This window comes from Anabas testudineus, chromosome 12, assembly GCF_900324465.2.
Source record: "Anabas testudineus chromosome 12, fAnaTes1.2, whole genome shotgun sequence".
Classification (NCBI taxonomy): domain Eukaryota; kingdom Metazoa; phylum Chordata; class Actinopteri; order Anabantiformes; family Anabantidae; genus Anabas; species Anabas testudineus.
In genome coordinates this window covers 10,643,427-10,660,315 of record NC_046621.1, presented here as the reverse complement: position 1 = coordinate 10,660,315, position 16,889 = coordinate 10,643,427, and the positions used below count along the sequence as shown (strand labels likewise).

Sequence of the window (16,889 nt, the reverse complement as noted above, 5' to 3'; positions counted from 1 at the left end):
GCGTCGTTATTAATGGGAGTGCAACAATATGGCCAATAGCAGGCTTCAGATTTTCAGAGCGCCCGCCCACAGTTAATACATCTCTGTAAGGGGACAAACCTGAGAATCGGTCAAATCTAATCGGCCTGACACATCTCTACTCTACCATGGCGTCAACAGCATTAAGATCTGTGTTAAGGACAAGGGTAAGACTGAGCTTTTACACTTTTATACTCAGTTGTGAACAAGACAAAAAGACTTGACAGCATCCCTTGTTCACAAAGTGCAAGTTGTCATGTGCTGCAGGATTTAGATGGGAATTGTTTTGCACACCAAGTCCACTCATTAGTTTATGCATCTTATACCAGCGATATCTGGGGATATAATGCACCACTCATTTTAAGAGCTGGTGTGTAGTTTGAAGCAAACTGCTTCAGTTATTGTGTGGACTTTCTAGTTGCTTCTCAGTTTCCACCTGCAGCCTGAACTACATTCATTCCTGCAGACCTCTCCACTCAGCTTGACTTTGACCCCTTCAAGTCTTTTCACAACTTCACGTAAAGTAGTTGCACATTAATCTTTAGGCTGCAGTTGGAAACAGCAGCTTGTGCCTATTGAAAATCTGACCAATTATGGATAGTTTTGGTTAGATGGGCAAAATTTGCTTTTGATAACTGCAGATTTCTTGATGTGTTTCCTTCTCAGGTTCCACTTAATGTTGGTCGTATGTGCTACTCCTCCTCAGTGGTTAGTTGAAACAATATACTCTTGTCAGTCAGCTATTAAACTTTACATCACCAACTTCATACATGGATGCTTACTAAATGCTCATATGATCTCTCCACACAGCCCACCACTAAGCTGTTTATCAATGGAAAGTTTGTTGAATCCAGATCTTCAGAGTGGCTGGATATTCACAATCCTGTAAGTATTTCACTTGGCCTGGATCAATAAATAATAGTTATTTTGCTTAATTTTTGGTAGTGCTTAAACAATTCCAGATTTTTCATCCTTTAGGCTGTAAAAATATTATAGTATTTGTTTGTGATAAACTCTGATCTGTAGATATACTTAAAATATGTTAGGATTCACGTGTACTAAAGTGTTCTCTGATAAATCAATTTAATATTAATGTTACCAGACTCATCCTGATGCACTCCACTTTACTTTCCCCTCCTGCAGGCTACCAATGAAGTAATTGCACGTGTTCCCAAAGCGACTCAGGAGGAGATGTTGGCTGCCGTGGACTCCTGCTCCACAGCTTTTCACTCCTGGTCTGAGACTTCCATCTTGGCTCGGCAACAGATCTTTCTGCGCTATCAGCAGCTTATCAAGGATAACCTTGTAAGTCAAAGAGTTAGAAAATGTATGGTGGATTTTTATTAAGCTGATTTGACAGGATTTATATGAGTATTGTATTGGATTTCAGAAAGAACTAGCCAAGGCCATCACATTGGAACAAGGGAAGACCCTTGCAGATGCGGAGGGAGATGTGTTCAGAGGATTGCGTAAGTGTATCTTACTCAAGTGTGTACAGAAGGACCTTTACAAAGGGCAATATAGAAATAGGCAAATATTGCATGTTATGTAGGCTTTGACGTTGTGCTAGCAGAAAAGGTTAAAGGTCACCTCTGAATCTGTGTAAACCAGATTAAAGTATTCAAATATCTAATGTGAAATATGTGGATCAATGGATGGGTATCAAAGTCTAGGTTCTGTCATTTTTTGTTTTGTAGAGGTTGTTGAGCATGCTTGTAGCATTACCTCTCTAATGCTCGGTGAGACTCTGCCCTCCATCACCAAGGACATGGACACCTACACCTACCGCTTGCCCCTTGGAGTGTGTGCTGGCATTGCCCCCTTCAACTTCCCTGCCATGATCCCTCTGTGGATGTTCCCCATGGGCATGGTGTGCGGCAACACCTACCTTCTCAAACCTTCAGAGCGGGTGCCAACCTGCACCATGCTGCTGGCCAGGATGCTGCAGGATGCTGGTGCTCCAGATGGGACACTCAATATCATCCATGGCCAACATGATGGTAAGAGCTGGTCTCTGTTCTTCTTAGCTGGTCTCTGAACAGAAACTTATCCTGAGTGTAGGTACAAGACGGTGAATTTGAATTTGAAATGAATAAAATAACATTTTTCCCCATGAATAGACCTGAAGCCACTGCATATGATTAAGCTCAGGTGTGTGGACTCTGGATTGAAGTTGATAGAAGTCCAGTTGCCACTGAACAGCAACTCATGGGATAAACATGAATGACTGAGAGTCCTAACAGACACTGTTGGCTTTGCAAAGTTTCCAGCAGAACATTGCTTACTAAGCATTATTGTGACAGTGGGAAACCTAATAAGTAATTAATAAAGAAAAAAGGGACACACTGACAAGTGTGATGAAAAGTCATGCAGCCATGATGATCCTGTGATTATGAACACATGGATTCATTCATTCATTCATTCATTCATTCATTCATTTTGGTTTCCATTGACACCTACGTGAAAGGAAGTCGAATGATTTTATCCAATAGCTAGTCGAGATCTAAGGCAGAGGCGGGATTATCTAAAGTCCTAGTTAATGATTTGATAAAATGAACCATAGGTTGACCAATCAGGCGTCGTTATTAATGGGGGTGCAACAATATGGCCAATAGCAGGCTTCAGATTTTCAGAGGGCCCGCCCACAGTTAATACATCTCTGTAAGGGGACAAACCTGAGAATCGGTCAAATCTAATCGGCCTAACACATCTCTACTCTACCATGGCGTCAACGGCATTAAGATCTGTGTTAAGGACAAAGGTAAGACTGAGCTTTTACACTTTTATACTCAGTTGTGAACAAGACAAAAAGACTTGACAGCATCCCTTGTTCACAAAGTGCAAGTTGTCATGTGCTGCAGGATTTAGATGGGAATTGTTTTGCACACCAAGTCCACTCATTAGTTTATGCATCTTATACCAGCGATCTCTGGGCATCATTCATTCATTCATTTTGGTTTCCATTGACACCTACTGTATGTCAGTTCTGTTGTAACAACTGGAATAAGATCTAATGTGTGATTTAAGTGTTGCTTTAATTTTTGGAACAGTATATTTTGACTGATTATTATTGAGATCCACAGTATACAATATTCTATTTGTCGAGTAGATCAAAGTAAAAAAACTAACTGTAGAATGATGCCCTTACAAATAACAGACTGTACATAAGAATATTGACAACTAATTTTTAAATCCACTGATTTGATGATTAATTGTGTGATAACATGGATAAATAATAACGAATAACTGTGGCTGATTACAACTTTTTTTTTTTTTTTCTTTTCTTTCCCAACAGCTGTGAATTTTATCTGTGACCATCCAGCCATCAAGGCAATCAGCTTTGTTGGCTCAAATCAAGCAGGGGAGTATATTTATGAGAGGGGCTCTAAAAATGGCAAGAGGGTCCAGGCAAACATGGTGAGTATCAGAAAATGCAGTATAATAGCTGACACTTCAAATGTCCAGAAGGTGGCAGTATTTACCAAAGGATCCTATATTTTTGCAGCTGTCCTTGCTCCTCCTGCTACCAGCTGTACCAGCTGATGAGAGGGTGCACTGCTTAAGAATTCTAAATGCTCCACCTGCTCATATTTGTGTCCATCAATCTTCTCTGTCACATGGACTGAAATGTCACATGGACTAAAATGTGGAACAAGTTTGTGTAAAATTTGTACGTCTATAATTTTCTGATGTTGTGTTCTCACTTGTGACTAACCAGTTGCTGTAATGTGGAGATCAAACAGCAGAAGGCTAACCACTTCTAGTGTACTGCAGGGAGCCAAGAACCATGGTGTGGTGATGCCCGATGCCAACAAGGAGAACACTCTGAACCAGCTTGTGGGTGCAGCGTTTGGGGCAGCGGGACAACGGTGCATGGCTCTATCTACAGCCATCTTGGTGGGCGAGGCACAGAGCTGGCTGCCGGAGCTGGTGGAACGTGCCAAGCATCTTTGCGTGAATGCAGGTACCGCACACCGTCGCCCCACCCTTCCCTCTGTCTCTTCTGGGTCCCTGTTGCCCCAAGGGCCTTTGGTTTAGTCATCTTGGGGCCACCCACGGCGCCCTAACCACACCTCTCGCCTTCGGCCCTGCTGTAATTCACTTCGGAATCAGCTGGGAGAGAGGGCTTGTTGAGTCACCCATGCTGCAAATTTGTGGCCAGACCAGCGGCCCAGACCTAAATAGCGGTTCGGAGAATCAAAGCCTTTGAAAAAGGGAACTGATGTGAAGTAAAATAGAGAAGGATTCTGCCTGTTTGCAGTGATACAGATCCTAATTTGTGTAGAACACAGGAAACCTCTAAGTATCCACTTTTGAGGGAGTGCCTCAGGGTGCCCTTCATTGCGGCTTTTGTGTGTTTGTGGTTTTTCAAAAAAAAGGCCAATCGAATGTCAGTGCCCTTAATGTGCTCGCATAATTTAAGTGCCATAGCATGTAAGCTTATAGCTAGTTGTTTTGTGGGCACTGCTAGGAGACCAGCCTGGTGCAGATGTGGGGCCTCTGATCTCTCGCCAGGCCAGGGAGAGAGTCTGCAGTCTGATCCAGAGTGGTGTGGACGAGGGTGCAAAGTTGCTTCTGGATGGCCGAAACATCAAGGTCAAAGGTTATGAGAATGGTAACTTTGTGGGTCCGACCATCCTCGGCAATGTCACAGTATGTGGGTTTTTGTCTTGAGAATACATTAAAAGATGTTAAACCCTCTGTACATTTTTTGTTTAAACACAAAACGACAAAAAAGACTTGGCTGTCACTTTGAGTGTTCACTTATGTGCTCTTGCAGCCTGAGATGAAGTGCTACACTGAAGAGATCTTCGGGCCTGTGTTGGTGGTTCTTGAGGCAGACTCTCTAGATGATGCCATCAGTTTGGTTAACAGAAGTCCCTATGGCAACGGTACAGCGATCTTCACCACAAATGGAGCTACTGCACGCAAATACACTCACAAGGTGGATGTGGGCCAGGTGAGTGGCTGCAGCCTGCAAATGTGTATTTCTGTTTTGGGATGAAGGAGACATTGTCATCAGTGTGTCATGGCTATGCAGGAGAACATCCCATTTGAAGACCTTAACACACAAAACAATTATGTTCCATGTCAAGTATAGCCTTGTTTGCCCCTGACCTAAAAAAACTCCTTTGACAACCCCCTTTCCTCCACTCCCTTACCAGTCAGGACTACAAATAGCTACTGCAAATAGGTGTCTGTTAAATGAACACAGGAGAATATAGAAACATTTTCCAGGTAATATTCAAGGAGGGGAAATCTTAAATTAAACTAAGGATTCCGAGGGTCCTGTTCAGCGTTTAAGCATAAATATGGCCATCCTTTACCCTGTTTGTTTGCCTGTGGAGCCTAGTTGTGCCCTGTGTTTGCTGTTCACATGTCGGGGAATGCTGTGCAGGCCATGTGCTGTACTCCTGTCCAAACCTCGATGCAACAAGCATCTACTTCTTTTTTTTTTTTTTTTTCCCCCCCTGCTCATTTGCCAAAGGGCCTTTGTGTGTCCAAACTTATTCCCGCTGTTTCAAACATTCTAAACCAACCAGGCCATGGCTATATTTCCTTCATAACAAAATGTTTTATTTAGTTTTTCTTCCCTTTCATAAAGGCATGCTGTGCTTTCAAAACTGCAGATATAAGCCACAGGTTTAGCTGTGTTTAGTACGATCATGTAAGCTTGTTTTTTAAACAGCATGGATGTACCACATCTCATCAGCCGCATCTTACTCATCCTAGCAATTTGGAAACCCATGGAATTGTTTTACAAAGCTTACGCTTATGGAAATGAAATGCGACTAAACTTGTTTTCTGCAGGTTGGGGTCAATGTTCCTATCCCCGTGCCACTGCCCATGTTTTCCTTTACGGGATCAAGAGGATCCTTCAGAGGGGATATGAACTTCTATGGAAAACAAGCAAGTATCAAATAAACAAGGGTGTCCTGTTGTTGCAGGTAGAAGAAAAACAGGTTGGGAAGTTTTCATGTAAACATTTATTTTTTTCTCTCTCTCTAGGGTATCCAGTTCTACACACAAATCAAAACTGTGACCTCACAATGGAAAGCAGAAGACGCCACCTTGAAAAGTCCTGCAGTTACTATGCCTACTATGGGACGCTAAATGTTCCCATCCAAGTGCAGATAAACCCAAATATACGTCCTTCATGCACAAAACAGACGTATTATGTTAACTGTGAATTGCTCATAAATGCAAAATGAAATGTTTTATACAAGGGATATCTGTGCATATACACTGCCTGTCTAAAAAAAAGTCACCACCTTGATTTAACTAGGCAAATAGGTAAGATTTGTGACAGAATGGTTGAGGGAGCATAACACATTTTCACACATGGACTGGCCACCACAGAGTCCAGACCTCAACTCCATTGAGAATCTTTTGGATGTGCTGGAGAAAACTTTGTGCAGTGTTCTGACTCTCCCACCATCAACACAGGATCTTGGCGAAGAATGAATGCTGGTTGGGAATAAATGTTGAGACATTGGAGAAGCATATTGAAACTATGCCACGGTGAATGCGTGCTGAAATCAAAGCAAAAATATTAGAGTGCGACTTATTTTGGACAGACAGTGTAGTATATGTAGATATTGAAAAATCTAAACATGTGTCCAAGATTTTAATACTGCAAAAGATCTGTACATCAGATGTCATGTTTGTATGGATGAATGCCATTTCCTCCAATATAACAAGTATTAAAACTCTTGCACACTTATCTACAGTATAGCCTTGTTTGGGTGTGTGTATAAGCTGAAAAATCTTCCAGCAATGTTGACGGGTATGTAGCATGTTCTACTGCATACCTTGGTAGCAGAACTTGTGGCAAAAAAGTAGTTTTGCATTGTAGGTTGTGACATAATTCAGAAAGGCTTTATGTGTGAAAGAATTAAAGCCATATATACATGCATAGAAGGATATTTATAATGAGCACAAACAAACATCTTGTACTGTACACATGATTGACAATCTGCGGGAAGAGAATAAAGCTGAGGCAAACAATCCAGAGTGTGATGTGCAATGTAGAGGCCACATAGAGGTCATGTGGTGTGTATATCCGGCAGGCTGTTTGCGTTTGAGGGCTGAAAAGACCCAGGCGCCTGAGTGATGAAGGTCGCCACGGAGTGCTTCTCTTTAATTCTAGAAGACAGTCATCATTATGCAACACTAAAATGCAACCGTCTTGATAAATCACATGTAAGCACTTACGTTCTCACAGCTATTGCTTTTTCAGCTAAACATGGAATGTGCAACCAATAAATTTGAGCAGTCTTCATAATTGCAAGGAGGAGTTACAACTTTTATTCTTGTACATTCCCTTAGTGTCTTACCCAGCAGAGTCACTGTCAATAAGGCTCTTCTTCTCAGAGGAGGCGGACAAAGCCAGATGTTGGCTGGCTTTCCTATCAGGAAAATGCATAGTTGCAGTTAAATAGAGAACCTCATGGTGAAAAGCCATGTTTTAACATACTGGTGTCTATTCACGCAGGGCTGCAGCCCGTCTTGGAAAGGGGTTACTGTGGGTCAACACAATACATCTGAATTTGGATGCTGCTTACTGACTCTTGGGTCGCCAAATGTGTTATTTTGCTGGACTAAGTGCCAGACCACTGCTCACATTAATATACATCTTCTCCTGCCTGCCATACCCCCATACATCCAGATCCCCTGTACACTCCTTTCTAAAAATCATGTTACCATCTGCTCTCTGACCACAAGTGTTCAAAGAACAAAATAAACTGCTAGTGCACGTGAAGGGGGCCAATAGGCTGAAAGCAAATCGACGTGACCAGATGTTTGTTTCCAAGCACACGACTCTGTGGCTGGACCTATTTTTACTATTGTGCCCAGACTCTTTCTTCATTCTTTTTAAGCAGTTGGATGGAAAAGAAAATTGGTTGAAGCCTAACTGATGTTTTATGGTATCCTCTTCTGCTGAGAAAATTGCTGTTTAAAACATTAAAAAGAGGGAGGAGTCACCAGAAGTTCAGTCTGAGGTACTGTCACTGCACTTTGTTCTTCAGAAGTAATCGAGACACATGTTTCAGTTCATTTTATGGGATTGCAAATGGATTTTAATGCATTATCTAGGATGAAGTGATTGAGTGACAAACTAGCAGCAATTAGAATTAGGTCTTAACTAAGTCAAACATAAACAACTAGATTTTTTTTTTTTTTTACCTTTCCCGCAGTCCATTCATTTTAGCAAAGAGAAACCTCAGTACTTGTTCCTTCTGCTCCCAAGTAAGCTCTGAGATTTCAACTTTGCTGCCTGGTTTATGTGTCCTAAAAAGTAGGCAGATTAATTAGGTTATTCTCTGCTATTGTACAAATAATGCATGACTTGGTGGTCAATTAATAATGCCACAAAGACGTACACAATCATGCAAAACAATGAGAAGTGGACACACCACATTGCACCTGCTTCCATGTCTGAATAGACAGAGTTGGTACTGTGAGGGCTTTTATGGAAGGTGCGGATGGGTGGAAACTTTAATTTTCCTGCTGTGGCTTCTCTCAGCCTCAAACGATAAGCCTGTAGTGCGTCCTTTTTGTATTGCAATCTGCTGGCCATGATCTCTTCCTTCACCTGAGCTAGTGCTTCATGGAAGAACTGTTCGAGCTCTGTGCGCTGCTCTATGATTGTGCTAGCTAGCTGCTTGATGTGCCCCAGTTCCTTCTCCCGCATGGCAAGGACCTTCTGAAGCTTTTCTAGCTCTAACTCGCTGGCCTGGGTTCTCACCAGGATCTTCTCCTCCTCCTCCTTTCCCTCGTGATCAGATTTTCTATCTTTCTGTTCTAGAGCCTGCTCCAGAGTAGCTACTTTGGTTCTGAGTTTAGAAAGTTCATCTTTTTGACACTCCATCTCAGCTGCATTCTTCTTTACCAGTGACTCAAATGTGTCCTGTGTGAGTAGAAAGAAGAGCACAGTTACACTGATGATAATGTGCTAATTTTGGAAATCTTTTGACTTTCATGCCAACGACGAGCTAAAACAGGTAACCAATTGTGTGCTAGCCTGTGCTGCTGAGTGGCCAAAGTTTCAACAAGGTGAATTTACCCCCTTGATTTACTGTCATCAGAGGTACGATTAATGTGCCCATTATTTATTTGTCTTCATGAATCTGTGCCAGAAACCTGTGAAAGAGAAGCCGCTGAATTTGAACCCATACACCAGTGGAAACTCACCACAACCACTGACCACTGAGAGGCTGGGTAGTAGTCAGGAGGTGGGGGGAGGGAGGAACCACAAGCAAAATACAGGGTCAGCACAAGTAAACAAGACAAGGGAAAAACCACCTGAAATATATTCTGCACAGATCTGACAAGTGTTTCATAACTGAAACGATTGAACATGACTTTATGGAGATGGATGGTCTCTGTCCAAGGACTGTCTGTGTCTAATAAAACACTGTTTGCTGTCCTACGGCTTAAACATACCTTGTCCAATGCCAGTGAGGCATTTTCCTTTGCCAGTGCATTTGTCAATTTCTGCATGTTCTCTGCTTCCTTTATGTGATATTTCAGGGCTTCATTGAGACGGATGTTCTCCTTGAACACAGAGCGTGCAGCATCATCCAGCTGCCTAGAAAGTTTACAGCACAAACAGATGAACCAGTCAGAAATGTGTCTCTAATTCTGAACACTTTCCAGTGAATCTAAATTTTGTGCCTGACAGCACTGGAAGACATTAATTTTAACATACACTGAGAGCCTTTGCTCTAGTTTCTTGTTTTCTACACAGATAACTGAATTAACTGGGTACTTACTAGTGTACTTTGGTTTTAAAGACAACCTACAGTAAGTGTGTTCCAAATAAAATCAATTACTCACACTAAGACCAAACCAGCAGGACCACAACAGTATCAATGCTGGTATTTAACGAGCTGTAAAAAAACTAAACACAGCTAAGCAGAGGCGGAATATACATCCCATGGCCTCAAAAGTAATAAACTATGGTCTTATACACATACTTTCCACACACGCTTTATACTCTCCTCACTGCAGAACATACTGAGAGAGCTGAGGATGTGATGATTAACCTAGGTGATGACAAACCAGTGTGGTCAAGAAAAAAACATTATTCCTGGTTATATATATTTACATACATAAACACTTATATGAGTAAGTTATTTTGTCTTTGCATTCTGAGCACATAAAAGTGCAATTTAAAGAATAAAATTAGATTGCAAAGGCATAGCGGAAACGCACTTACACAATGGCTTCATTGTGTGCCCTCTCCTGCACCAGGGCTATCATTCGCTCAGCCTCCCTTTCCAGTCGAGCCTGCGGAGTAATTTATAAAACTCAAACTTCCAACATCTCCACTCCCTTGTCCATTAGCAGAGAGACATATCTGTCAAACTGATATATTTTCAAATGATATTTATTTCTCAATAAATGTACCACATTCATTGACATTAACTGTGAGAGTGAAAGGATATTTTAGGAGATGCTTTTAGACTTGATACCTTTTCTTTGAAGAATTTGTACTCCATTTTGTTTAGGTTTTCCCTGTGCTCCTTGTCAGCAATATCCATGTTTTCTCTTATCTACAAAATAAAAAAATCATGGTTATTGGTAGCATTTTTAAAACCTTGACATTGGACCTATTTGATCCTTTGTTTTTTCCTTACATCATTTAGCTCCTGTTCCATCTGAGCTTTCTTCTGTTGAAACTCCTTAATTTTCTTCATTCCATCCTGGATCATGTTAAAGTCACTGGACTTCTTTCTGAACAGTTCCTGCATCTCACTGATTTGAAGTGTGTAATCTTCAACCTGTCAACACCGTCATAACATTAGCTACAACAACAGAAAAAAAAATTACAAGACATGAAAATTTAATGAGCAGCTCTAATACATGAGTAACCTCTCATCCACTGTATTAGAGCTACCACAAAGTACCCATAAATGCAGCCTGTGTTATCGCTGAAAGAAGATTTTATCGTCCCGAGGTTCACACAGGCCAGTAGACTTTTGTAAACCAACTTAAGTACAGATCAGTCAAGCTAAATACCTCAAGATGCTACTGTGGAGAAGCCAGTCTGAGCAAAAATGTTACAAGGTGACCAACATCTTGAGAGACTAGCAAAACAGGCTCCTACAAACATGTATATGACAAATAAATAAGAGCGTATGAACCATCTGATTACAACATAAACTGGTTTGCATCATATCACATTTTTTACTCACATAGTTTAAAAAATATCCGCCAGGTTATAGCTGATTAGAGATGTATGCATCCTTCTCATTCTCTCCCTGGGCAGAACATGCAATTTCACAAGTCTTTATGGAATAATTATTTAGTTGACTAACTTTTTAACACTCATTATGGAGTGATGATGAGCAGTTTCCATTACATCAATTAGTCAGTTTTCAGGAGGAACCATTTTATCACCTCAAAATGAGAAATCTTTATAGAGTCATCTGCAAAACAGTATTTTCCCCAAATGGACATGTGTGACAGTTCCATGTAAGTTTAAAATAGGGATGTTTCAAGTTGGTCCAGACCATGCCTCTTTTTCTTCTTTAGAACCTTATTGGAGTCAATTTACCAGCATGAAGTAAGAACTTAGAAGATGGAAAACAGCTGCAAAGCAAGCTAGCAAAAGTTTTGTGTGTCTGTGTGCCTTTTTTTTTGTCCAGTAAAGCCACTTGAAATTTTGTCATGTCAGTCTTTACTATAAGCAGCAGAGGCCAGTGAGGATGAAAGGAGTCACACTGGGCGCTATATAATGCAAGTTAAGCAGACATTTCAGAGTCAAGCTGTGTGACATGTGAGCTATGGTTAACACATACAGAGCAGCAGTGCCACTGCTTCAACCCCCCCTCAAACTATGCGCTTTTAAATTATGTTTCTTTTTTTCCCCTGTGGCTCCTGACGCGGATTAAAATAACATTAGCCCATGTGACTCGGAATGTGAGGGACTGTTTCTTTGTTTTTATGGTCGCTTTGTTTGGTTTTTGTTTTCTTACATAATAAATGTGAACATAATTACACACGAGCCGGCTGTTAAGACCCAGCGCAGCACATTTTGGAGAAAGAGTGAACTAACTAAAAAGTCTTAAATCCCGGCTCCGCTAGTCGCAGCGCTTCGATGGCGGCTGGGCCTCGCGTCGACTCACCAGCTTGTTTTGCTCCTCCCGTGCTAGCGCCTCTTGACTTTGGAGTTTCTCCTGCAGCACGCTGATCTGCAAAGATGAGTTTTGGTCATAAGTTCCTCATTCACCTGACCGGTTTACACGCACAAACACACAGGTGTGGCCGACCTTCTCCTCCTTGGCCGTGTCCTGTCTCTTGAAGAAGCCCGTGACGTCGATGGCGTCCTTCTCCGCGCGGAACAGCTGGCCGCTCAGCTCCTCGTTGACACGCGCCAGCCTCCGGCAGGCCTCCCGGTACTGCGCGAGCGACTGGTCGGTGACCTCTAACCTCAGCTCCCACACGGCCGCGTTCGCTCTGGCCTTCTCCATTTCCAGCTCTTTGTCCGGTTTAGCCTCTTGTTTGCCATCTTTCTTCCCTTTCCTGCGACAAAACAAGACAAAAGCAAAACAAGCAGCGTCAGTTCGAGTTTCGGCTTGAGCGTCAATAAGAACGTGTACAAAATAAACGCACGTACCCGGCTTTGGCCTTCTTCGCTTTAGCTACTTTCTTCTTCGGCATCACTGCTGCTTCTAAAACTAAAACTAGAGAAATCAAAGCTGTGCCGCCAGCAGAGACGTTTTTACGAGGACGAGTTTCCCAGTTTGGTAACGATAACAAGCTGCTGTGACCTGCTGCGGCTGTTGACATGGAGCTGTTGCCGTGGAGACGCCGTCGCTGAGGAAGAGGGTGACGTTTACCAGTGTAGGTCTGTGTGTTGTATATTTAATGAACGACCTTAGTCATGTTACTGTAAGGAGCACTATAGTGTGGCATTTAATCATTTTTAGGTAACTAGGCTATGTTTATCTGAGAATTTCTCAGCCTTACAGGTCAGGTGTAACAAATAGGCTAACACTGATTATCCTGTTACAGTGGCAGCCATATGGAACAGAAAGTGAACAGTCAGATCTTGATGTGTTGAAACAATGGGTAAAGTGTAAAAAGCCGAACAGGTTTGGACAAGGGTCATTGTGATGGCTGGGTCAGAGCACATCCAACACAGCAGGTCTTATACAGTGTCCAAGGACGCATCTTCCAAAAGTTGTCAGAAGAAGGGCAACCAGTGAACCAGCAACACGGGGTAGCCCATTTGGGGCGATCACACAGAAGAGCTACCGTGGCACAAAATGTTGATTATGATCACGAGGTGCATCAATCACACAGTGCCTCACATCTTGCTGTGCATGAGACCAATCACTCTGATCCCTGTCCCACCTTCAAAAGCACTTACAACAGGCACTTGAGCATCAGAACTGGACCACAGAGTAATGGAAGAAGGTGGTCTGGTCTGATGAAGTACATTTTCTTTTACATGATGTTTATGGCTGAGTGTCATTTACCAGGGGAAGAAATAGCGCCAGTGGGTAGTACTTTGACACATACCACATACTCTTCATGGCAACAATAATCCCTGATGGTAGTGGCATTTTTAAGCAGTTCCCTGCCGCAGTGGTAAATTGTTCAGGAATAGTTTGAGGAACACAACCGACAGTTGCCTTGTTCTTCAGATCTCAGTCTAATTAAATATCAGTGGGATGTTCTAAAAACACATGGAGGCCTAGCTTCACAATGAGTGGTAAAGGTGACTTTACTGGTTTTCAGCTTGCCTTCCGTGGTAGGAGTTTGGGGAGTACATCGATATGAATAACATTAAACTTCCCTCTATTAAAATATCTCTCCACTTTAATTAATTTAGTAATTTTTTGAGTTTTTCAGTTCACATGATGTCATCTGGTTGCTCATACAATGGAGGTTGCAGTATAAATTGAGTGAAAAACTCCTTCAGATCATTTGGAGTACCATATATGTACATTTACTATGCAAACTACTGCCCTTTAAAGGATATGCTGTCTTCTTGTTGTCAGACACCTTCAGAAGAGTCCATACCTAGACCAGCTGTTCATGTCTTGTATTTCACTATTACATGGTTTCGATGAATAACTATATACAACTATAGTATATGTTTATATATCAACTTTCAGACAAAGCCTAAAATTACACTATTTCAAACCTTGTGAACCAATGTTCAGAGTCACTCACTCATTAGCTAACACTCATCTTCGTATTATCTGTCCCTGAATTTAAACTACATTCATACTTACACAACTACATATTTACTTTTTCTCAAATATTAATTCAAATATCACCTCACGATATTATGTGGACGATATTATTGGACCTCACGATGGACGAGGAGTGCGGACTGCTCATTTAAGCAGACCCAGATCACCCCTCTCCTTAAAAAAAAAAACACTCTTGACCCCTCCCTTCTGGAGAATTACAAACCTGTCTCTCTTCTTCTATTCCTAGCCAAGACCCTTGTATGATCAGTCTTCAATCAACTGACTGATTTCCTTCCTAGGAACGACCTCCTTGATGTGAACCAGTCCAGCTTTAAGAGTGGACACAAAAACGGCACTCCTGAGGGTCGTGGAGTTGTGGGCTGTAAAAGCTGCAGCTCTGTCTCATCATTGATGATCAACTGAGCGTTATCGACCAAATATCCTCTGTCTCCAGGGCATGCAGATTTGCCCACTTTTCAGATCTCTGCACTGACTTCCTGTACCCCCCTGCATCAGGTCTAAAATCCTTACCCTTCCTCTAGATCACTGCGCTCTGCCAGCGAACGACACCTTGTGGTCCCCTCACCTTACCTCAAAAGATCCCAGCCGAAACTTTTTCACGATGGTGGAACGACCTACCCACCTCTGCATGCTCAGCTGCCTCACTCTCAATTTTCAAAAATTTGCTGAACTCTTGAACAGAACGCTTCCGGCTTAGATATTTTCTTGCATTGTACCTCACTTGTAAGTTGCTTTGGATTTGGAGCGTCTGCAAATACCTAAATGTAAATATTACACATTACAATTTCTCAAAGAAATTTCTTTTTTCTGTCATATGAAACAAGGACAAACTATAAATTGTTCTGAATTATTTTTTTTTCAGAAACACATTTTGTTGTCCATTAATGATTAACCAGTTATACATTTTTCTGCAGTTTTAACCTAATTGAATAATAAACGTGCAGTACTTACAACTAACATAACTAAAACTGGGGGACTTAGCTCACACACTTCATGTTTGCCTCAGTTATTGAAAAATGACCACCAAATTTATGGTTATATCCTAACTGAAACCAATTTTCCTATTTTAACATTTATTTCTTAAATTGCAGCCATAACTTTTTACTTATTAAGTCAGTAGACCAATTACTTTGGGAGATGTTTGTTCTGCTCAACAACGTCTGGACTGTCAGAGAATGGCTGTATTTGTCACTCTGTCTTGTAATTATAGCCTTCTCATACTGGGCGCTATCAAACAGGATCTGTTTGCACATGATCTCCTCCCACATGATGACATGAGATACATTTGGCTCCTGTCAGTGGTATTGTCCATGTTGTCTTGAAAAGAACTATGTGTTACTTGCTGCCATCCCAACTGTTGTTTTTTTCTGGAATTATGGGAAAACCACTAAGATTAACGTAAATGCAGTTGGCTTACATCTTCGAAGGACCTCATCCAACAGAAACAATGTAAAGTTAGTGCAGGTCATAGCCACTGCTCAGCTCAAAGCCACTGAATTCTCTCCATCATCTTGCGAGACTGTCCAGTGTATATTATTTATCAAACAAAAAAGCAGATATCACAAAAGTGCTGGGTGTAGCTACTGTAAACTCAATCATATAGGGTCACTCTCTGCTCTGGCATCATGAACAGAGTTTGAAGACTAAATTTAAAGGTAATTACTATGACAGTGAGGAGAGAAAACTGAAATAACCCTGAGTGTTTCAAAGCTGTCATTATCATTGGAATTGTAATGACAAGGTTTGGGTCTCTTCAATGGACTTTTTGGGGTAGGACACCCACAAACATGGCATTCCTGAGGGTAACATTGCAGCATATTAATGATACATTGCACAGTGTAGATTACAAAGCTGGGGTGCTTTCTCATGCTTTACGGTTTCATTTAACTTGAAACAAAATACCAAATCTGGTATGGACCCTTCTTGTTTTAAACATTACATGTTTGTAATATGCTGTGTCATGTTGTAGAGGCACACTTACAGTTTAAATAGTAGCAGGGCACATTTTGGATAACATCCTAGGGATTGAGATTGAGTTGTTTAGATGATTGTATGTTATGCTACAGTGAATATTCAGAATTCTGTACATGTAAAATCTAAATTTAAAATTCATTTTGCTAAGGGGATCCTATTGCATCACAATGCAATTACAAAATAAATTGGCTATGAGTTTAAAAATAAAACATGAATCATGTCCCAAATGCCCTAAGGTGGATTGGTGTGTCCTAATACAAAATAACATCCTTATTAATTTCTACATTAACCACAAGATGTGTCTTAACAGTGACAACAACAACATAACAATGATTTCAAAATGAACACATACACAGTCAGAGCAAAAAATTCTGTCATATTTCTGATAGCACCTTTTTATTCAGGTTTTTATCACATTGTCACAATGTTAAGATGCAAGTAAGACATCTATGGACATAAGTCAGTGAGAGGTCCTGCACATGTATGCTTTGATAGGGGTGAATGACCATTCTAGTGAGCCGCAGGGTTGAAAAAACTAGCCACAGTATTTAGAAAAAAGGAAGGAGGAAAGAAAGCCCAATATTTTTAGTCCAAATTACAGTGTTGGAACAGTACTTTGCACAGTCGAGTGTCCTGGGAGTGGAATGGCATGATGGGTGAACA

The 16,889-nt window shown here is 41.3% G+C and overlaps 2 protein-coding genes across 2 annotated transcripts; one reads left to right on the top strand and one right to left on the bottom strand.

Annotated features, from left to right (window-relative positions):
• Positions 1-49: 49 nt before the first annotated feature.
• On the top strand, positions 50-6,742 carry aldh6a1 (aldehyde dehydrogenase 6 family, member A1). The gene is made up of 12 exons (XM_026355930.1): positions 50-185; positions 685-726; positions 829-903; positions 1,162-1,323; positions 1,409-1,487; positions 1,716-2,018; positions 3,314-3,435; positions 3,793-3,982; positions 4,490-4,671; positions 4,799-4,978; positions 5,830-5,928; positions 6,028-6,742. The coding sequence occupies exons 1-12, from the start codon at positions 147-149 to the stop codon at positions 6,130-6,132; spliced, it is 1,578 nt and encodes a 525-aa protein (XP_026211715.1). The 5' UTR covers positions 50-146; the 3' UTR covers positions 6,133-6,742.
• A 138-nt stretch (positions 6,743-6,880) lies between these two features.
• LOC113159307 (basal body-orientation factor 1) lies at positions 6,881-12,825 on the bottom strand. Its single transcript, XM_026355929.1, has 11 exons — positions 12,644-12,825; positions 12,297-12,549; positions 12,153-12,218; positions 10,662-10,805; positions 10,497-10,577; positions 10,241-10,311; positions 9,466-9,610; positions 8,436-8,929; positions 8,206-8,310; positions 7,356-7,427; positions 6,881-7,164 (listed from the first exon to the last, which is right to left on the bottom strand). The coding sequence occupies exons 1-11, from the start codon at positions 12,814-12,816 to the stop codon at positions 7,065-7,067; spliced, it is 1,704 nt and encodes a 567-aa protein (XP_026211714.1). The 5' UTR covers positions 12,817-12,825; the 3' UTR covers positions 6,881-7,064.
• Positions 12,826-16,889: the final 4,064 nt, after the last annotated feature.

Coding starts and splice junctions, on each gene's coding strand:
- aldh6a1 (XM_026355930.1), top strand. CDS start 147: ATGGCGTCAACAGCATTAAGATCTGTGTTAAGGACAAGG. Junction 904..1,161: donor GGCTGGATATTCACAATCCT/GTAAGTATTTCA, acceptor CCCCTCCTGCAG/GCTACCAATGAAGTAATTGC. Junction 4,979..5,829: donor ACAAGGTGGATGTGGGCCAG/GTGAGTGGCTGC, acceptor TGTTTTCTGCAG/GTTGGGGTCAATGTTCCTAT.
- LOC113159307 (XM_026355929.1), bottom strand. CDS start 12,816: ATGTCAACAGCCGCAGCAGGTCACAGCAGCTTGTTATCGTTACCAAAC. Junction 9,611..10,240: donor GCACACAATGAAGCCATTGT/GTAAGTGCGTTT, acceptor TAAACTTTCTAG/GCAGCTGGATGATGCTGCAC. Junction 7,165..7,355: donor ATTGACAGTGACTCTGCTGG/GTAAGACACTAA, acceptor ACTGTCTTCTAG/AATTAAAGAGAAGCACTCCG.